This window comes from Schistocerca nitens, chromosome 1, assembly GCF_023898315.1.
Source record: "Schistocerca nitens isolate TAMUIC-IGC-003100 chromosome 1, iqSchNite1.1, whole genome shotgun sequence".
Classification (NCBI taxonomy): domain Eukaryota; kingdom Metazoa; phylum Arthropoda; class Insecta; order Orthoptera; family Acrididae; genus Schistocerca; species Schistocerca nitens.
Window position 1 is genome coordinate 40,097,062 of NC_064614.1, and position 22,677 is coordinate 40,119,738.

The following is a 22,677-nucleotide window of genomic DNA, read 5'->3' on the forward strand; positions in this document are numbered from 1 at the left end:
GAGACAGATCTGGTGATCGAGTAGGCCAAAGCAACATGTCGACACCCTGTACAGCAAGTTGGGTTACAACAACGGTATGTGGGTGAGTGTTATCCTGTTAGAAAACGTCCCCTGTAATGCTGTTTTTGAATGGCAGCACAACAGGGCGAATCATTAGATTGCTGTACAGATTTGCGTTCAGAGTGTGTGGGATAACCACGAGTGCGCTCCTGCTATCTTACGAAATCCCACTCCAGACCAGAACTCCAAGTGTAGGTCCATTGTGTCTAGCACGCACACAGGTTGGTTGCAGACTCTCAACTGGCCTCCTCCTAACCAACACGCGGCCATCACTGGCACCGAGGCAGAACCCACTTTCATCAGGAAACATAACAGATTTCCACACTACCCTCCGGTGAGCTCTCGCTTGACGCGACTGAAGTCCGAAATGGTGGTGGTTTGATGTCAGTGGATTGTACGCTACATGGCGCCTGGCTCGACACTGTCCTCAAAGAATACGATTTGTAACAGTTGGTTGTATCACAGTGCTGCCAACTGGAGTTCAAATCAGTTGGTTGTATCACTGTGCTACCAACTGCTGCTCAAATAGTTGCTGCAGGTGCAGTACGATGCGCCAGAGCCATACGCCGAACACGATAGTCTTCCCTATCGGTAGTGTCCTGCGGCCGTCGGGAGCCCGGTTCTCATATGACCGTAGATTCTCGTGACCGCTGCTGCCTGCAGTCATGTACAGTGGCTACATTCGGGCCAAGTCATTCTGCAATGTCGCAGGAGGAAAATCCAGCTTCTCGTAGCCTTATCAAACGACCTCTTTCAAACTCAGTGAGGTTTGGATAATGACGTCTTTGTCGCCTTAAAGGCATCCTTGACTAGCATCAACTCATCACATTCAACCTCAAAGGTAACTACCGCTGACGACCATTACAGTGTGTATTTGAAGCAAACCTGATGTGCATCCTAATAGTAGCGCGACTAGCACCTCTCTGATGCGACTGACGCGAAATTTGAATACACATTTTCTTTCAGATGTACAAACACGCCTACCAACTTTCTTTTATGTTGCGTAACTCCTTCTTGGTGCAGCAATTTCTTTTCCGTCAGCGTATAATTTTCTTTTTTAAACAGAGGTTGGGTTTTCGCATGAAGAGCACAGTCCCCAGCAACTGTGAACAATTACTCGGATGACAGCACAACAGTTAAGTTCGGATGATGAACATCTATAGTGATGGACTGTAACAGCTTGGATTTGTTTTTCTTTTCTTTTTTGTCTTCCTCGTGAGGAGTAACACTTTGAGTTAAATTCTAGACCCGAAAATTCTAACAGGCCTCTTTAACCCGGAGAAAAGTTATTTCTATGAGACAAGTTATTTAAGTGACAGACTAATCTTATCAACTATTTCCCTGAGAATGTAGTCCGAGCCCTACGCGTTTCAGGGGATCTAGAGAAGGATAATCGTTTTCTTTTAGGTTTTGTTGAAGTACACGCTGGTTTGAACAGGGGTATTGAACCAGGGCACTAAACTTAGTCGGTCGCGTTTCGCTTTTAATACTCTTCCGTGTTGACCTATCCGAGCAGACCTAGTGCTTCAACAAGCTGCTGTCCATGGCGGAAGACGAGTTCGACACACTCTCTCTCTCTCTCTCTCTCTCTCTCTCTCTCTCTCTCTCTCCCCCCCCCTTCTCATACTATCTCTCTCTGAGCCAGTAAAGTTGCAGGAATTGTGGCAGGCCGGCGATGGCTTGCGAACTGGTGAAGGGTGAGGGCACCCAGCAGCAGCAGAAGGCAGGTAGCGAGCGGTGGCAGGAAGTCGGCCGGAGCATCCGCCCTGATAGCGGCACGCCGCTTCCGCCCGGCGCCTCGCGACAACGGCCGCCACTGCCAGGAGCTCCGCGGCCCATCTGGGATTCACTGGCTGTCCATTAGTCCCATTACGTGCCGCGTTCCGCAGATAAATGCTGCAGCGACCTGCCAGCAAAGGGGGTAAGGAGCTAAGCCGTTGCCACGTGTCTACCAAGTGCTACCGGGTAGTCAGTATGCCCAGTGTGAGCACGTTATTGTCCATTAGACCTACCGAGTGAAGTGACGTAATGGTAACACACTGGACTCGCTTGCCGGAAGACGGCGTTTCAAATCCCTGTCCGATCGTCCAAATATCAGTATCTTTACGTATCTTTACAGGGGCGTGAACGGGGGAGGTTCAAATACACTTCCGAAATCAATTTCCCAATACCGCTTTATGTAAAGGCTCCATCTATTACAGAAATGCGGTTCCAGCTGCAGGATTTTCTCTTCCACTTGTTCTTGGAAATGGCAACTGATAAGGAGTGACTTTTTATGCAGCGAGGAAAAAGAAGAGATATCGGACAGCAAATAAGTTATCTACCTGCTGTATTTACTTTAAATGGCCATCGTGCTGACTAGACCGGAAAGAGAAAACAGCAGATTTCGAGAATCCATTCGTATAAAATAACTGAAGATCGGAACCGGATATCGATTTCAGTCTAAACAGCTCGTCAGCGGAAAAAGGTTCAAAAGGTTCGAATGGCTCTGAGCACTATGCGACTTAACCGCAGTGGTCATCAGTCCCCTAGAACTTAGAACTACTTAAACCTAACTAACCTAAGGGCATCACACACGTCCATGCCCGAGGCAGGATTCGAACCTGCGACCATAGCGGAAACAGGTTTCCGATATATAGTTTACGACTTCCGGAAGTAGTGTTGCTTGTAAATGTAGAGCATCTCTTCTTGCGTGGTTAATCTCGTTAAGTACAAGCACTGAACTAGTAGCGTGACTGAAAACTTCGAATTAAAGCGATTCAAAATGAATGGCAAGCAGAAAATAAAGGATATCGCTGACGTCAGTCTCATCGCACTGTGAATTACCTCATTAGGCAACAAACGAGCAACTTGTACTGTTCCAAATTGAAATGTCTCATTTCTGAAAATGCGCTGCGAGAAAAAGCTATGTATCTGATTTTTCTGGCGGAAAATGAAGACTATTTATTTCCTTTTTATATCTGTATCCTACCAGTAGGGTTATCACCTCAGCATGAAGCAGTTCATCCATCCATCTCATACCTGACGATGTGTGGATGAACTGTCTCTTGTTCACATGTATTCTACGTCGTTTTCCACATTACATACATGAAGATGGAGCCATGCGGCTTGAAAATCAATTGCAGTTTAAGTGGGAAGCAACAAATAGAGCAGTTTGGATTGAGAATGTATTTATTTTCCACTCCAGAAACGTTAGTCGCTCACGTTCCAAACTTCCACCACCACGGAAGTTGGAAAACATACAGGGTGAGCCAAAAAGGACTTTACAACTTTGTAATACTACAGAAATCTATCGAGATAACTTACAGAATCAGTAGAGGTGTCATTTTGTAGCAAATAACCTCAAATTTGATTCAAGTCTGTGGACCACCCCATTTGCTCGCGGAGGTTCGAGATTTTACGGCAGTCGCTTCCCAGGTCGGTGGACAGGCCGTGAAGGGCCAATCGCACTTGACACCACAGGATTTCTGGGATGTCTGCCGCATCACAAATGAGTCACATCGAACTGAAATGACACTTGACACTTTTATGTGAAATCTGAGGTTGTTTGCTACCGATTCCGTAAGTTCTCAATAAATTTCTACATCATTCCAAAGCTGTAAGTCCTTTTTGATTCAGCTTGTACTACACCCCTTTATTTCTCACAAACTGATTGTGTTCCACTTTTCATTCTCTAAATGAGGTGAAAAGGACATCATTAGAGAGCGGGGTTCTTTTGAGTCTGCTGCAAGCAATAATACAGTATCAATCAATTTTGTCCATTCCCCCAGATTAAATCTGATTAACATATATATCGCGAAACTGCGGGAAGCTTCCGAGAAGCGGAAGCGCTAGCCATTTCGTCGTAGCGCTCGATCCACTTCCCTTTTTTCTCTAGCTTTAGCTACCACATACAACAGCCGGTGACCGCTCGCGACGCAGTGCCATAATTCTAGAGCCGTCGCAATGACTGCGTGGTGTGGCGAGCAGCCGGCAACCAGTTTTGTCATCGCCACCTCCCGCTTCCTCTCTGGCCGTTCGTTGCTCGCTGCCCTCCGTTGCCAGACGTCCTCCTTTCCGTGTCCCTCGATGCCTGTCTATACGGCACGGCACGGGGCGGCCGATCGATTGAATGGCGTCAGGGCGGGTGCCGGCGACGGCAACTGTGCGGTTCGGCTCGGCGTGGAAACCAGGCCAGCAAAACACACACACACACACACACACAATGGCCGGCTGCTGCCTGTTGGCCCCAGCGATTTTCTCGTCAAACTCTCCCCATCCTCCGCCACTCGACCCGCGCCCTGCTCCCTCCCTCTTTCGCTCTATACAGTCATCCCCTCGCTGCGATGTCAAAGCCCTCACAAAGCTTACCGTTCCGAGCCGAGGGCGCGATTGCTGTCGCGGTCGTATCGTAATCGTTTAGCTGTTTGCTGATTAACCTTTCCCAAAGTGACTAAACTATTGGCACCTAGCCTGTCTCTCACTTTCTACCTGTGTGTGTGTGTGTGAGCGCTCACACGCCCCATCATCTTCCTCCCTATGGCTAAAACGAGCTAAGCTCTCTCATCAGCCCACTCTCTCCCTTCAATAGCGAGAATGAAGGAAAAAACGGGTCCCTTCTTTTTTCTTTTCTCTCCACTAAGACCTGCCTTATAAAAGCGGCAGCCCCGCTTCTGGAAACTCGCATTTTATTTCCGATTCGCCGCGACCGTTATTACTTTCTCAGTGATGGTCAGCCTTCCGGCAAGCTTCTCCCAGTGTGAATAAAAGTCCTCCGCATACGATGTACTCGATCGCGACCCACGGCGAGTGAAGCGACACCCTTCCTCGTAGTCTCTCGAGCGCGACTATAATGATTTATATTACACGAGAATTATCGAGTTACAGGTCACTTGTCAGCCCGTCCTTAAAATCCTTCCAAGGAGAAACCAGTGGTGTCAAACATCGCTAAAAATTTTCTAGGTAGTGAAGACTCTAGTAATAGCCTTCACTCGTGAATCCCACATGGACCACAAAGACAAGATTTGACCAATTGTATCGTGCACAGAGGCATTGAGCTCCATACAAAATTGGAACGGGAAGAAACCTTAATGTGCGGCACAATCCTAAGAATGCCCTGTCATACGTGACAGTGGTTTGCCGAGTGTACACAGATGGACAGCTACAATATTTCAATATTCTCAGTTACACTGCTAATAACCCTGCAGTTTTAACCTCTGTTCATGATATTTGTATCGCTGTGCGATACTCACTCCAGCTCAGAAGGCAGCATTATTTAACCATCTAAAAATATGAATAGCATAATATAATGTAACTTTCATTACTTAGGCCTAATATTTGTTATAAATATTGAGAGACAGGACTGCCTGTAACACCTTTTATAGCAGTAAAATTTTTCTAAGAGTCAACATTACCTCTGAAGTCTAAAGGAGATAGGTGGATACATTTTGTCACTTTCTAACACCATTGCTACTTCTAGCAACCCCCCCCCCCCCCCACACTGTCTCTTCTGCTGCTGTATAGAATATTCCTCCCTTTCTACATCAAAAGACCAGATCAAGGCCTCAGTATGAAAAACCAAAGACTTTTGCTGCATCTGTACAACATTGCAAGAGTGTTTACAGTAAATGTACCTAATGGAATCCCATGACAAAGGAATAATAGCAGAAGCAGTACTCCTGTAAACGTAAGAGCACCTGCATTTATGGTTGGTTGGTTGGTTTGGGGAAGGAGACCAGACAGCGTGGTCATCAGTCTCATCGGATTAGGGGAGGACGGGGAAGAAAGTCGGCCGTGCCCTTTCAGAGGAACCATCCCGGCATTTGCCTGGAGTGATTTAGGGAAATCACGGAAAACCTAAATCAGGATGGCTGGGACGCGGGATTGAACCGTCGTCCTCCCGAATGCGAGTCCAGTGTCTAACCACTGCGCCACCTCGCTCGGTCCTGCATTTATGCCCAGAGTCCAGTTCAGCAAAATCTTTCTGAGTGTTTGACCTCATCATATGTGATAAAACTATTAGCATTTCAGCAACTATCGCAGGCAGCCACAAAGTTGGTGGTTTTGACACACAGGCTGCACTCACACTCCTGGAGGAATTTTACTGAAACCCCGATAAATAGTTCCACAACTGTCACCTCTCTGAATATGGTACACATAAGATCTTTATTCCATGAACACCATGTAAAAGCATCATAAATCACTGATGCACAACAACTCAAATTTACAGTTATATAATACTAGTATTAAATTTCCTTGCATGTAGCATATCCTTTCTATATACTCTTTTCATGGGTTTGATGAGAAGAGGAAATATGGAAAGAATGTTAATGAATGTCAGTCATACACCAAAATCTGTCATTTTCTGCTGTCAAAGACAGTTTAAAAAATCCTCACCAACATGCAGACGTCAGTGATCAGCTGGAGGAACATTGTACCTATAAGCTTAGCTTCTGCTTTTAAAAATAAAAATTAATAAAAAAAAGAAAAAAAAAAGAAAATAGTATGATCTGAACCAACAAAAAATTAAGCACAGCAGATGGCATTATGTACATATGATAGCATCTGAAAGTTATTCAGATATTCCATTGAAAGGTGTTAGAACTGTAATATTTGTGGCATGCCAGTGCTGTATTTGGACAATATTATGAGTATTACTTACTTCTCCTGCTGCAAGTGAGCTGCACACCACACATACGATGATATCAAATCATTATCTATCAGACATTAGTGATCTTAATATTAATGTTTCACTTGTTATTGTTATTAAAGCTTTTTCCATTGTTGCACCCAGAAAGACAATTTAGATTTTGAAACACTCTATAGCCTTTCCTAGCTACTACGTCTAATTTCAGGCAATTTCATATTATCATATTATAAGTTCAAACTATGCACTAATACTCAGGCTCAGTCTGACTTAGTTACTTAATTCACTTTTGATTTCTCAATGGTAGTCAATTTTTTCAAATAGATGATGAATTGTGGATGATACAGCATTCACAATACATTCATAAGGATGTAATCCAATCTATCTTGTCTATTTCTTACTAAAGTGAGTGTAATGTTGACTGAATGGTGAAGAGTACACTGAATTAAAATTCTTATATGCTTGCACCAAAGTGATAAGGTCTCAGATATAGATAATATGTAATATCAGAAACTAAAGCTTTTGGAACTTGATATTCTGAATTTTGGGTTATGTCTCTGTTATAGGTTTCATTGGAGTGTATTCATGGTAATGATAACATCTTTTTGGGGAGGGTTCAAGACCTTTCATTAAATTCATTTTTATACATCTTAGTAACAACTAACTAACACTGATTGACAATATCTCTGTAAGCTCCAATACAAATATTGTGGCACAGGTGCTGCTGTTACCCAAGATGTCTAATCCTTTGATGAAACCAAAATGTGTATCTCCAGAATCCACAGTTACATTTAAAGTACAGATTTTATAAATGTTAAAGACATTGTTGATGGGGTCTTTAGTACAAAGATTATTCTGATGCACCTCTCCGTGCTAATCTGTCCTATGTTACTCTCTTCACCTGTGCATAACTACTACATCTTACAAAGATTTGAGCCTGCTTACTGTAGTGTCACCTATTTTTCTGTCCAAATAAACTCATCGACAAATTTCTGTATTTCATTTCCTAATCTAATTTGCTCAGCACGCACCTGATTTAATTCAACTACAATCCATTACTATTATTTTACTTTTATCGACATTCATCTTATAATCTCTTAATAGTAAACAACTGCGGTCAGCAATTCTAAAACTCATTTGTCTGTAAGCTGACACTTTGTAGTTACTCTCTCGAGTGTAGACTACGTCAATCTGATCTCGGGAAACGAGTAGTAGAGAGAACAGCCGGTTTGACGTGCACACACGTACGTAGGTAAGATGTGGTACTCACGGTGGTTGCTGGCGTGGGTAGCCGGAGGCAGCGAAGGCGGGCGGCGGCTTCCCCTGGCCGTATCCGCCCATCACGCCGACCCCCACGCCGCCCTGCTGCTGCGCAGGGCCCGACTGCGTCGACGTCGTCACGCCCCACACCGTCGTGACCACAGATAGCTGCTGCTGGTGCTGACCTGCGGCACCAGTTGTGCCGCCTCCGCCTCCAGGTGACCACTCCCTGCAACGTGAGGAGGGGCGACACCTGGAACCTGCCCAATGCTTCAGGTACGGGAGTTACCGAGTCGGAGTATATGCTTCTGCCACTGTTCCTTCTCGTAACTCGAAAGCCAAGTATACAGTGGTCGTTCATTCACTTGTAACCCCCCCACCCCCGGGTGATGATAAGGCTGAGCGATCGGAAGCAATAATACAGGATTCGTCACATCTCTAAATTCATATATCCAAATTATAATCTTTAGAAAATAATGTCTAAAACACAGTGCTCCTCCAACAAATTGTTTGAGCAAATTAAGTTTTAGAAAATAAACCTTACGAAGTTGTAAGTACAGTTATCCATTTTTCCTACAACCTCCGCTGTATAAAATTTACTATTCTGGACAGGATGATTACTGGTATAACATTCACAGTCTTGTTGGCAAAAATCTACTAATTTGTATCTACAAATTAGTATATTATTTCAGTGATAAAGACTGTTTGAGCTATTTAATAATTTGCTTGTAATTCTGATGCTGTACATCAACTTACATCAACCTTTTCGTCTTGTGCTTACAAAATCTCAAAGTCTGTGCGAAACAACTCAAACTCTTCATTGTTACAGCTGATTTTTAGTTAATGTGTCACTGTTTTAAAAGACCATTATTTCATCTAAAGTTAGCATACATGTCGAGTTCAAATTTGACACACAAATAGATATTCCGTTAATAAAGAACAGTACAGAGGTCATACTAAAAGAAACCGTACGATTTATACCATAAAGTGTTATTGAAAATATTTTAAAAAATGGTTTATTTCCTTTTACAATCCTCAAATTAAGTAGCAAATAGCAATTCTTTTGTGAGAACATTTAAGTCTTCAATGCCACATTATAATTTCTCATTACACTAATGTTGTGGGTACAATAATAATGTGAATATCAGCAGGTGAGCTCAGAAGTCACCAAAAATAAATATTTAGAAATGTTTTCACAGGCTACAAACCGTAGTTTACCCAGTATTTACTTTATAAACTGGTAATATAATCATAACAGTGAACATTTCAGTGTATCTCGTCAATGGAAAAGAAGATTTAGGATTAACTATGAATGAAGAAGGTGGTAGGTGTTAGGTGAACGGTTGTGTTGTATGGGAATCTTTTAGGTAGAATGTAATTTAAGAGTCTGTGTTTTATATCACAAATGAAACATTCTGAAAACATGCAGTTGCATTATAAGTCAGTGAAAACTTAAAACTTAAACTCACATTGACTTTCTGAAACTAACACAAATTCTGTGAAATACGGAAATACTCTTTGTGGTAATAGCAAAACCCGTACCTATGTCAAATGAGTGGTCACGAGCTGCCTTGAATCCTGCAGAATCCAATACGTCAATTTTGTATATTCTCTCATGGTCGTGATGCAATTTTGTGTTGGGGACTATTTCACACAAGCAGGGAGTGTGTTCAGTGCCATTCATGTGGCAAGAAACACTGCTTTACTGCAACAGCACCTGCTGAGCTGCTTGTTGAACATTCAGGGCTTCAGCAATATTGCATTCCTGAAAATCAACTGGTTTTAATTTGCTTGGTCATAATTAACAAATGGGAATTTTATAATGTATAAAAAACTCTGTCCAGAAAATGCACTAACTAAGGCATGCATCACATATCAAAGCAAATAAAATCTTGTGTAATTGCACCATCATCGCATAAAATTATATATCAGTTTCTCAGTGACTAATGTCTCAACTATGAAAGCACAGCCAGCTGCTGCTATAATGAAAAGGGTCTAACATTTTGCAGATAGTGTGCATTATTTCAGTTCTGAGAAATATTAAGGCTACTCATCAACAAACAAGTCATAGCTGAATAAATGAGTATGTGTCCAATTTGTTTACAGAAAAATATATCTATTCTCCAGAAAAGAGAGAAAACTGAAGGACACTGCCATTTTCCTAAGCAAAAATTAGAAAATTCTAAAGTTCCATTGAAACTGAAGTGCAAAGAATAGATACAACTGTGAGAAAATAAAGTCATGTAAATGCTTTCGTTCACTAATTTGATGTAAGGTATTATGTGACCAGAAATCAAACATGATATAAACTGTTTGAGTATTATGCCTATGTAGAGTAACATGATTCAAAGAGTGTCTTTTTAATAAATGATATTGTTTCAGGTATGTGCAATGAAATGGGTGCGGAATGAAAGCCCACACAAACAAAATAAGAATGCTACAAATCACAGTAAATAAATGATTTTTTGTATATGAGGGCACATTATTCACTACTAGATGTACAAATTTATTCTCAGAACTACTTCAAAATATTGCTTTATACCATGCACATAGGAATATGTCATACACATTGTACTATATATGGCACATGAATATTATAACAACACTCTAAAAATGGCTGTGTTGCCAAAAAAATATGCTGTGATTGCGCACTAAATTGTGTCGCGAGAACCTACTTCTCCAATGTTGACAACAAATACGTATACTGAGACGACACTGCCAAATAGAGATAACTCAGTACACCATTAGAGCAACTAAAACTTTGAAGCTGAATCTCAGTCATCACACTGAAAATATATAGTGCCAATCTCAGTTTCCAATGTTACTGTGGTGTGTGCATTGCAGTACACATATCACTGTCACATTTGAACAAAAACTGCAAAGTTCTCGAAGCATATACTATATAGCAAAACGCTGCTTGATGATTTTTTTTATATTATTGTCCACAGAAACAAAGTAATTGCGTGATCTTTGGTTGTAGTGTTTAACTGTAAAGGTTTGTTGCCTGACAATTGAGACTACTGTGTTAACATTATTTGCCCAAAGATTGGATTATTTTGATGTAAGCACTGTGACAGTTTGATGTATTGAAAGGTGTGTCAAGTTTTTATTTGGTGGATATTTTGTTTCACTTATGTGTCGTGACCCCCCCCCCCCCCCCCCATCTACCACCCTCATTCTCTCTCTCTCTCAAACTGTTGTTTGTGCAATAATTAGTTTGTGGTTTCAAATGTAGATAAGAACATTACAGGTGATGTTCTTATCGTTGAAATTATTCAGTCGAATGCTGGGATCTTTTATTAGAGATTTAAAGCACAGTTACTTTCGGCAGAAATCCTCAGACTACAGCGACGTTACTATCAGCGGAACGGCATAGTAGGAAGAAGGAAATGATTTAAATAAAATCCTTATTCTGAAAGCGTTCAAATATCCGTGTAACTTTCAAGGCGTAGAATAATTTGCGACCAAAAATTGCATGTAATATTACTAGATTGAAATCAAAAATTTTAAAAGCGATTTACACTATCTGCAGTTTCCATCTGGGCCACACAAGCCGCACGGGCTCCGAATATAATGGGCGGGCGTAATATTGGCAGGGCGACAGTTTGAAATATTCCTGCGTGGGGCTTTATATATAGCGCAACTTGTATTTGGTAGCGGTCTATTTTGCTCATTCTGAGCGGAGAGGAGAGGAGCGGTGCAGGGCCGTGGCTGGCCACCCGCCAGGTTACGCGCCGGGGGGGGGGGGGGGGCGTCAGGGGGAGGGGGAGGCGTCGGTGGGGAGGGCAGGGCAGGCGAGAGCAGAAGCAGAAGCAGGAGCAGCAGCAGCAGCTCGCGGCTGCTTGCGCCGCCCTCAGCCGTGACAGCTGCAGCCGCCGCGTGGCGTCGCTCTGTGTGTGTGTGTGTGTGTGTGTGTGTGTGGACTACTCGCTTCCTGCACTAGGGCCAACGCTCACCACCAAATACACACACGCCTCGTACACAGTTCTATAAATGGGAAGAGTTTGTATCAACAACAAATACTTTCTACAGATTAGGTCGCGTGACTGGTACATAGAGGTACAAATACTTGATACAGATCAGGTAACTGGAGTACTGAATCGTATCGAGGCACAACCTGAATAAAAGTATGCTGAGACATCAAAGGAATAGTTAATTTGGTAAAGGGACGTGTATACAGGGTGTTACAAAAAGGTACGGCCAAACTTTCAGGAAACTTTTCTCACACACAAATAAAGAAAAGGTGTTATGTGGACATGTGTCCGGAAACGCTTAATTTCCATGTTAGAGCTAATTTTAGTTTCGTCAGTATGTACTGTACTTCCTCGATTCAGCGCCACATGTGTGGGCTGACGAGAATCCGCACGCAATTGTGCAATCACGTCAACACAGATTTTATGTGAACATTTGGGCAGGGATTGTTGGTGATGTCTTGATTGGGCCCCATGTTCTTCCACCTACGCTCAATGGAGCACGTTATCATGATTTCATACGGGATACATTACCTGTGCTGCTAGAACATGTGCCTTTACAAGTACGACACAACATGTGGTTCATGCACGATGGAGCTCCTGCACATTTCAGTCGAAGTGTTCGTACGCTTCTCAACAACAGATTCGGTGACCGATGGATTGGTAGAGGCGGACCAATTCCATGGCCTCCACGCTCTCCTGACCTCAACCCTTCTCGTCTACGCAACCCCGGTACCAAATGTAGAGACTCTTCGTGCTCGTATTGTGGACGGCTGTGATACAATACGCCATTCTCCAGGGCTGCATCAGCGCATCAGGGATTCCATGCGACGGAGGGTGGATGCTTGTATCCTCGCTAACTGAGGACATTTTGAACATTTCCTGTAACAAAGTGTTTGAAGTCACGCTGGTACGTTCTGTTGCTGTGTGTTTCCATTCCATGATTAATATGATTTGAAGAGAAGTAATAAAATGAGCTCTAACATGGAAAGTAAGTGTTTCCGGACACGTGTCCGCATAACATATTTTCTTTCTTTGTGTGTGAGGAATGTTTCCTGAAAGTTTGGCCGTACCTTTTTGTAACACCCTGTATATGTGTGTGAGGGTGGTGGGGAGGGAGGGGGGGGGGCGGGCGGGCGGGCATGTGTAATCTTAGTGGAGTGCTTGATTGGAGAAACGAGGTATGCTGCACTGGCGAAGCCTTACTTCACGAATTACTGCTACGATTCGGGGTTCAGCATTTGGGCGACCTAATATTTTTTTTCTTTTTTTTCCCCTGGTGACTTGGCTTCGCATTAGTTAACTCGTAACGCTGAGTCGCACCGTGGTTCCGATACCACGAGACATATAATGAGTCTCTAAAATCTGACCGTGTGAGTTTTGCGGAAAGGAAGGGGTGACCATTTCCATTTTGACTGTCATTTACGATATTCTGGCTAACCTACGGAAAAGGCGTATTATGGATCTGTGGGCGAGGGGGACAATTATATGGAAAGAAATTGGGTGCGTCGTTTTTAGATTAGAGCCCCTGCATTCCTCTTTTTTTGTGGACAAAAACTGTACTGGGTTAAAAATTATTGTGTGTTTACACACTTGCACAGAGAAGACTGCGATTTGGATTTGTTTTTGAGTGGACAGAAGCTGCTACTCTCTATGTGTTCTGAGACGATCCAAGTCGCGGTAATATTTGTGTACTGAGGGTATAACTTATACTGTATGTGCAGGAGGAGGGAAGTCCAAGCCCGCATTGGGCAGAGAGGGAAATGAATCGCTTCTAATCTTATTAAAGGAAAATATCGTAGAAATTCACTTAAATTTTGGTGACTGGTAACATCTCATTAGAATTAAAATAATACGCGCCCACCTAAACCTTCTTTCCTTCCAAATAAAAGTCCATTCCACAAAACTATACCACATCATTCGGGCAGGGCATGAAATATAAACAAAAATTCGATCAAATCGAAATATCGTTCAACTGGTAGAGCACCCAAGAATCTCAAACAAATAAATCGTCAAAAATATCCCTAAGGACATCAAGGCAAATGCCGGGACGGTTTCTTTGAAAAGAACACGGCCGATATCCTCCCCAGTCCGGCAGCCTCTAATGACATGGTCACTGACGGGACGTTAAACCCAAGGTTCCTTTAACAGGAATACAGATGTTTGCGCACGCTTCTGGCACATGGAATCAATAAGAAGATAGTGTCTTAACTTCTGCTTCAGTCACACCGCAGAAAAATCTGTAACTTAATGTACCTAATGCATAATGTGTTAATCGAGAATCGTGCGTATTTAGTTTCACTACACTGCCCCCCCCCCCCCCCAGGTTCTGAAGCTCAAAATTCGTGTTTCTAATAGGATTAGAACTTGGAAAAATTGGAAATCATGCGTAACCGTATCACAGAAATGTAGTCGCTTTAGCTGCGGAGAATTGAATTCAAGTTTATGCAAAACAGGAGAAATATAGATCTTGAGAGGTCTCTAGGGACAATAGCCTCTGACGCCAACAGCCCCACGTACAATGTTCTGAAGAGCTGACACCTATACAAATGACGTTTGACGGAGCAAGGCCACTGAGCTCATATTGGTGCGGAACCAGATTCTGCTTCTGAACCAGTCGTTCTGGTACAGGTTTTTTGCGTGTTTCTTAATTCAGTCTACAGAGAGTGAGAGTGGATGCTTGTTCTCCGTCTTTGTGCAACTGATCTCGGTGCTCGTGATGCTTCGGAATGATGTTCATTTAAATGCCGCCGGCCGGTGTGGCCCAGCGGCTCTAGGCGCTTCAGTCTGGAACCGCGCGATCGCTACGGTCGCAGGTTCGAATCCTGCCTCGGGCATGGATGTCTGTGATGTCCTTAGGTTAGTTAGGTTTAAGTAGTTCTAAGTTCTAGGGGACTGATGACCTCAGATGTTAAGTCCCATAGTGCTTAGAGCCTCTTTTCTTTCTTTTTTTTTTTAATGACAAACATCTAAAAACGGATCTAAACGGAGGCGCGTCGAAATTCATCACAAGTGGGCTACTTTTCCAGTTTGTCCATAAAAATGTTGCAGAACTAAACACATTACCAGCAACAGTGAAACCCTGAAATTCTAAAGCAACTAGTTTTATGTGACTAAGGTGAGTATGGATGATATACTGCGAAATATTTGCATTACCTTTGGTTTTCATTAAATAAACGTGGGGCTCGCCCCTGAACAGCGAACTATTTGTTACACGGCTTCCATATGCTAGAAAATAAGAGTATTTTCCAGCAATTCAAATATGTTCCATTTCTCAAAGGCACCATTTATGAATTTGTTATTTTATTTTCCAGCGAGCTCGATGATTCGTAGGGTGGATGACCAGAAATATGAATGTGACATGAGTTGGAACACAGAAATCTTCGTTCGTAAAGTGACTTTTTTGCTGTCTGTTATAAAACTGGGGGCCGGGTTTGACCTCAAGACATTACCTGCTCGCGAATGGAAGCACGATGTAAGAATTCGCGGTAAGGTAGTTTCTCGGGAGTCGACTTCAAACACGTAGCACGCGGACCGATATAGGTTTTGCGTGTTTTCTGTAAGCCAAATGTAGGGACGGCAACTTCGAAAACGGCTGCCGAGTTCCTGGTCCAACCATCCACTAATTTAGACGTAAAAGCCTAACCTTCCGCCCTTCAGAGTTCTTCATAGTGACCACAGCGAATAAGCCTCACGAACCGACTGAAATTCTTAGCTGTCTCTCAGAATGCTATGTGCATCGAAGCGCCTTCACTCACGACAGTCAGATTCGCAGCTCATTCGGGACTGTGACCTTGCCGCAAAGTAGCCAGCTCTGCCAGTTTGCATTCTTCGAGTGAGAGCTGAAAAAGAGATTGAAAATTACGCGCCCAGCTGCCTCTCGCAGCGCGGATGCGACCAGCATTCCGTGTAAAAGGGGCGACTGCGATAGTGCCGGCGGAGGAGGAGCAGCCGTGGAGTGGGGGAGGTGGGGTTCCGGGCAGGTAACGCGCCTGCGCGCTCGGGGATCCCCTCCGCCCGCACCGCGGCCGCCTCTGGAAGGTGGGTGGCCGCGGCGGCGGCGGCTGCGTTCCCCGAAACTGGTTCCGGGCCTCCGGCCGCGGCGGGGCACACGCGCTGCGCTCACACACAATGAGGCGCGAGCTTTGATCGCCGCCGCCGGGCGCGCCACCGTCGCGCCGGGCCACGCGCGCTGTCTCCGGCGCAGTTCACTAACTGATCTCAGCCAACCGGGGATGCTCGCGGAACAGCTCGAGCACGCACAAGTGGGCTGGCTGCGAGCATCGGCTACTCCGCGCAGGTGACTAGCCTCGAGGGCGACGGCGACACAGAGCGCGTGCTCGCACATCTTTCGTAAACGTCACAATAGCACGAGAGGGAAACGGGGGGCACACTTCGCGAGGCACTCTACGACCAGCCCTTCTCCTTCAAGGGAGTTCAGGAGGGCTTTCCGGTAACTGTTGGTATAGTTATCCTCAGTCGTCAACATTAACTAGGTACACTGATGAGTTGCTTCTTCTTGCTCCAATTTTTGTAGTAAAATTTTAATGAACACCATAGACAGAGACGTAAATAGCAATTACAGGAGACCAGTCAACCAGGGTTGGAAAGCAGTTGCTGACATTCTGTAGAACATAAGCAAAAATAAAAGTAAACAAATAAGATGGAGAAAAACATTACCTGCAATTAACACGGAAAAAGGGAGCATCGTAGACCAGATGGAAAAATCGAGAGTTATTAGTATAAGAAAAGTAATAACAAACAACAATTGCGACAAGCTTCTATAGTCGACCTACACTAACACGTATAGCTGCCTTACACGGGCAGCACTATATCAATTTATTGGGGCAGTGTCCACGAAAAGCATTTTCCAGGTTCTAATCGTGGTGCGACAGTACTGTAATTTATCACAAATGGTATCGTCCCGCCATCAATCCCCTTTCGTTTTTGCCTTTCCGGGATAATTTTCGTGATAATTGTTTACACGTATCTACCTCAGACTCTTAAAGTGCGCAGTTTACCAGTGAATGGTCAATTATTCTTAAAATGTTACAGTGCTACAGACGCTAACTGCACCCAAAAGCAGCAAAGTGTTGTGGGCCTCAAAACATCGTTGGGACAGGTAGGAAAAAATACTGAACGCTCGGTAGTACATGGGTTTATGCGAAAGAAAAAAATTCGTCCACGAGTTCCGAGGTCGCTCAAGAAATAAACTAGTCAGTAGTAGACCAACTCATCCTTTTAACATTACATCTACAAAGTGGCAATGGCACAGCGAATAAAGAGCAGTTATAACGTTTCACTATCCTTTAAGGGGTTAATTTTGCTGTCACTCGCTACAGTATGCCGCTTGTTGGAGCAACTTCATTACTGGCACATTTATAACCTCTTACAGATAATAGGAGACCTTCAGCATTATGGCGTGAACATTCCAGCAGATATAGGTGCATTAGCGGCGTTCTCTTATCGCAGGCTGCCCACAGCATGCAGCGGAATCAAACAGCTACAACTAAAAGGATGCATGTTTCCGACAGCTAACGAAGATATATCTTTTAAAGGCACGAGCCTAGACTTCCCGAAAACAATATACTTCTGGCCAGTAACATTTCCTGTAGCAGCAAATGAGGGCATAATTCTTACACGTTAACGTTAATGACAAGATAAATCTGTGAAACTAATTTACAATATCCTGAATACAGAAAAGACACCCACGGTTCCCAATCTCAAGGAAACGCCACAGCAGTGATTCTTAAAGCTTTGCAAACTGCAGCCTGCAGCTCCAGATTGCGGTCTTGTCACCTCGTTTATTCTGTATCTTGGATAGTTCGCAGTATTTTTCGTTAAAGTTTTACTTTTTGCTTAGTACTAGGTGTTAGATATCCGCTAGCATGTCAACAGAGTCCTTACAGAATACACAGAGGAGAGAAACGATAGACGTTGTAGGCAAATGCAGTAACCATTCCGCCTCAGGTACACAGTATGCACACGAGCAAAAAGCCCAAAAGTGCGAACGCAGTTTTCGCCATCTACAAAAGATAATATTCCTTCAAGCTGCAGTAAGGCCAACATGCTAATAACAAATAATTTTATGAAAAGACTAGCTGAATGAGCCTCAGCTGTACTTGGGCTGCGGAAGTTTGTCATACTTGTCTTAAAGTAAAAAGAAAGCAGCACTCCCCACCCAGTACGCCGTTCTCACGTACGCCGGACATTAGAATTTTAAACCCTCACAAGTCACACAGGTGTACATTTTACCAAGAGAGACTCCCGTGTCCGTGGGCTCGTAATTTTCGTCGTGTCCGTGTGCTAGTGACTGCTGTCGCTGGCATGTAACACATAAGCCATTTGTTCGATTTCCATTAACTGAGTTAAATTCAGATTTGTCTGTTGAGGAAATGTCTGGAATGGGGTCCACTCAGCGTTTTGAGGCCGAACTAAAAGCAGTGACATCGATACGCAAGCTGTCGAAGTGATGTCAAATAGAAACGCTTGAAAGTACTAGGATAGCCGTTCCGTGACACAGGGAGGCGAGCCTGACGCGGATCAAATCGATTAGGGCTGGTGAGCCCGTCAGCAGTCTAGCCTTGTGCGGGTTTTAGGCGGTTTCCACATATCGCTAGGTAAATACCGGGCTGGTACCCACGACCCGCCACAGACACACGCATCGCAAACATTTAGGAAACGTTCGCACCCTTTCACACGAGATATACTCTAGATGGCGTACACAGATTCCGTCCTTGGGGGGTGAATAAACGACTGAGACCGTAGATGTTTACTCTCTTTAAATTTATAATAATTAGCATCATCAGAAAGGCTCAAGCCAAACGAAAATAATGTTCAAATGGCTCTGAGCACTATGGGACTTAACATCTGTGGTCATCAGTCCCCTAGAACTTAGAACTACTTAAACCTAGCTAACCTAAGGACATCACACACATCCATGCCCGAGGCAGGATTCGAACCTGCGACCGTAGCAGTCGCGCGGTTCCGGACTGCGCGCCTAGAACCGCTAGACCACCGCGGCCGGCCAAACGAACATAATTTCATGGATATACAAATGAGAGACTTAACATAATCACTGGTACCCTTCGTGTCGACCCAAAACCCTATTCCGTGAAAAAAAAAATCATGTTTTGCTGTAAACTTAATTCTCTCAGGTATCCGAATACTTTGTTATACATATACGCTTTGAAGTGCTGTAGTGTAACGGGTAGTGATAATGGATTACGTCCCTCCCACCTCCCTCCCAACAAGGACGGAATACGAGATCGCCAACGCTGAAAACTAGTACGCGACGAGGAGCATCACCGCGTGGCAATAGCGGGCCGGGTGAAACAGAGCCGTGCGTGAGAAAACGCGGCGGGCAACAAAAGCGCAGAGAAACTGGCGCGCATGCGCAGTGAAAGACGGACGCGCGATGACCTGCGGGACCCGGCGTGGCGTTTCACTTGGAATCCCTGCCGTTGCCGGCCCGGATACCTACCGCGCGGAACCGTACCACATCTGCGCCCGCAACGGCAGGAGGCACAAAGACCTTCAGGACAGCACAGGCAAAGCGATTTGCTTCCACTCTGATGAAGCTTTCCGACAACGGAAAGGCTAACATTCCACAAATGAATTGTCAGAAGATATTCAAATGCGCTGCGTGCGAGGTCAGACGCAAGGCGCTAGAGGCTGACACGTCGTGTACCGAACGCGTCCGACATAAATTTTATTGAAAGCTATTGTACATAAAGCAAAAACTGTAGGTAATACGATCAAGTGGAGTTACAGGCGCCAAAGATAGGAGTGGTATTTGGAGCCAGAACAGGAAGCTTCAATAACACAGAATTCTGAGAGTGGTGGAATGCTTTTTGGAGCTGAAGCTGGTTTTCAGAAACAACCGAAGATGTTTCCCAAGAGTGAATACATACATTTCGCTTGAACAAGGTGTACATCGCGATTCAAATGTCAAAATTTTTTAAGGTGTCGGAAGATCTGTACAGGAATGCGCTGTGTAAACACGAAGGCTCCCACGCTTATTAACACTCCGTATACATTACCGAGTGAGGTAGCGCCACGGTTAAGACATTGGTCTCGTAATCGGAACGGTTCGGCAGATGAACACACGGATGTTTGGTTCGATAAGGTGGCAGCTCATTCCATCCTTGTCGTTGCCCAAGTGTTCAGTCACTGGCCGTTAAAATGTGACTTTTACTTTCCACGGGTCGTGTACGCAGCAAACCTTTAATGACTGAAGTTCGAGCAAAAAGTAAGTCATGAAATTCTTTCCAAGTTATTTGTTGGGTAAAGAGCATGAAATTGGAATCCAGTGTATTCTGTACGCTGTATTCAAAAGTATTCGGAGGACATCTACATTAAACGAACATTTAAACCAACCACGCTTACCCAAAACAGACTTCAAACTTGCAACTTCCGCTCCACGTAAAGAACGATTATACCCCTAAAGTCAGAAAGATTCTTGAGCCTCCGTTCTCAGTCCATAACCCTAGCATTAACTTAGGTGTCCATTAGCATAGCTTTCACAATTAAATCATAGTTTCACGAATGTAGGCGGTACGGTTCACAATAAACATGTTTACGCGCGCGCACACACACACACACACACACACACACACACACACACACACACACACTTCAAACAAAAATAACTCACTGCAAAAGTTACAAGTAGTCGTATCCACCAATCTACGATCTTTGCTTTGTAGAAGGCTGCGATAACGTCTATGGGTCACTCTTCGCCACTGCCGTTTGTATGACAACCACACTCGAAACGCAACTGCGCACCATACCATAAGCAATCTCATCTTTAGTTTCTGCCAGGTTTCGCAAATACATTGCTGCTTTTTGCTTATTCAATTAACTTGTACAGGCAGCCGCGTTCTTTGTGAAAATGCATTTAGGAGTCCGTAAAATCCTATTTTGAGGTGCCGTCTTGAGGGCAACAATTATCGAGCTAATAATAACGTAAGAACTCAGCCGTAAGGATAAGCGAACTTAATAAACGGAAGCCAACTATTAGATCTAAGCTGCTCCCTTTCCAGCTTGCCATGCGATCTGCAACAAATTCGTACTCTGTCAGCTGCCACTGAAAGTTTGAAAATCGGCATCGCTGTGACATTATGTAATGTATCTCAAGTTGCCATCATCAGTTATAAGATAACCAGTTTTGGCAGAAACTAACAGAAGCATTGTACTTAACTACGGTGAGACGGGAGGAAAAGAACGTTGGCTGCGGCTAATCCGTTGAGCAGCCAGCTAAGTGCGCAATAATAATAATAATAATAATAATAACAATAAAGGGAATGTTTGCATACACTGAAGCATACATTTGAGTATTTAGCATAACAAGCACATTTTTGATCGAATTTATAAAGTATAGAATCATCGATACAGCTGTTTTATATTTCTGAAACTCCAGGAAAACTATGTGCAATCGTAACCATAATCTCTAAGTCATCCATAGGTTATTAAAAAATTATCATTGGCCCAGTATTCGTGTGTATTAGCACTGTCACCATTTAGGTTTAGTTGTGAGCGGCCATAAGTGCGCATACAGAGAGAAATAACATGCACTGCCCCCCACAACGGACGGGACACAATGGCCGAGCTTGCGGAGGGTTGGCGAAGCGCGACAAAGGGATCACCTCAGCTCCATCTGCTTGCTGCCGACTCCCCACCAGACATCGGTGTGTTGCGGGATAGCCTGCTTGCCAGGCGACGTCTGTAATCTGCTGCGTGAGCTTCATCAGCAGCCACTACGATTCTACCGAGTCAAGAGGTTACCGAAAATGTTTGCCCACTGTAGATCAGTATGCGCACACTGTTCCAGACTGCTAAGAAATATGCTCTGATATTGCAATTACTTATTAACGGGAACTGCTTTAGTTTCAGTCATTATGAAGACGACATAAAAAGACTTTTCGACATGATAATCGAACAGTCTGAACAACTGTGCATTCTCTATAAAGAAACATTTGCAGTAGATAGCATGCTCAAGTCAATGTTGCACCCGTATCATTCTATAACTAGTGCTACTTTAGATCAGAACCACGCAGAGCGTACGAAAACAGCCAACAGTCGTTCTCTCGCGTATGGAGAACACACAAGTTGAAATGTATTCAGTCTACGACCAGCAATCGTAACTATCAGTATTAGTGTTCTAACAAATGACACAGAGTAAATAATTCGGAGCACTTCTTGCACAGTACGTTCACTATGTTGTTGTTGTTGTGGTCTTCAGTCCTGAGACTGGTTTGATGCAGCTCTCCATGCTACTCTATCCTGTGCAAGCTTCTTCATCTCCCAGTACCTACTGCAACCTACATCCTTCTGAATCTGCTTAGTGTATTGATCTCTTCGTCTCCCTCTACGATTTTTACCCTCCACGCTGCCCTCCAATGCTAAATTTGTGATGCCTTGATGCCTCAAAACATGTCCTACCAACCGATCCCTTCTTCTAGTCAAGTTGTGCCACAAACTTCTCTTCTCCCCAATCCTATTCAATACCTCCTCATTAGTTACGTGATCTACCCACCTTATCTTCAGCATTCTTCTGTAGCACCACATTTCGAAAGCTTCTATTCTCTTCTTGTCCAAACTAGTTATCGTCCATGTCTCACTTCCATACATGGCTACACTCCATACAAATACTTTCAGAAACGACTTCCTGACACCTAAATCTATACTCGATGTTAACAAATTTCTCTTCTTGAGAAACGCTTTCCTTGCCATTGCCAGTCTACATTTTATATCCTCTCT

General features: G+C 43.9%; 1 protein-coding gene across 5 annotated transcripts in view; it reads right to left on the bottom strand.

Moving 5' to 3' along the window:
* The window catches only part of LOC126240979 (zinc finger MIZ domain-containing protein 1), a 148,322-nt gene that overhangs the window by 121,160 nt on the left and 4,485 nt on the right, over nt 1-22,677 (bottom strand). For 4 of the 5 annotated variants that reach the window (XM_049947970.1, XM_049947971.1, XM_049947967.1 and 1 more), the window contains exon 2: nt 7,956-8,174. In XM_049947970.1, the coding sequence (XP_049803927.1) occupies nt 7,956-8,174 (219 nt within the window). Of the gene's footprint in view, nt 1-7,955; nt 8,175-9,487; nt 9,711-22,677 lie in introns of all 5 variants that reach the window. The other variant, XM_049947972.1, reaches the window with a different exon arrangement.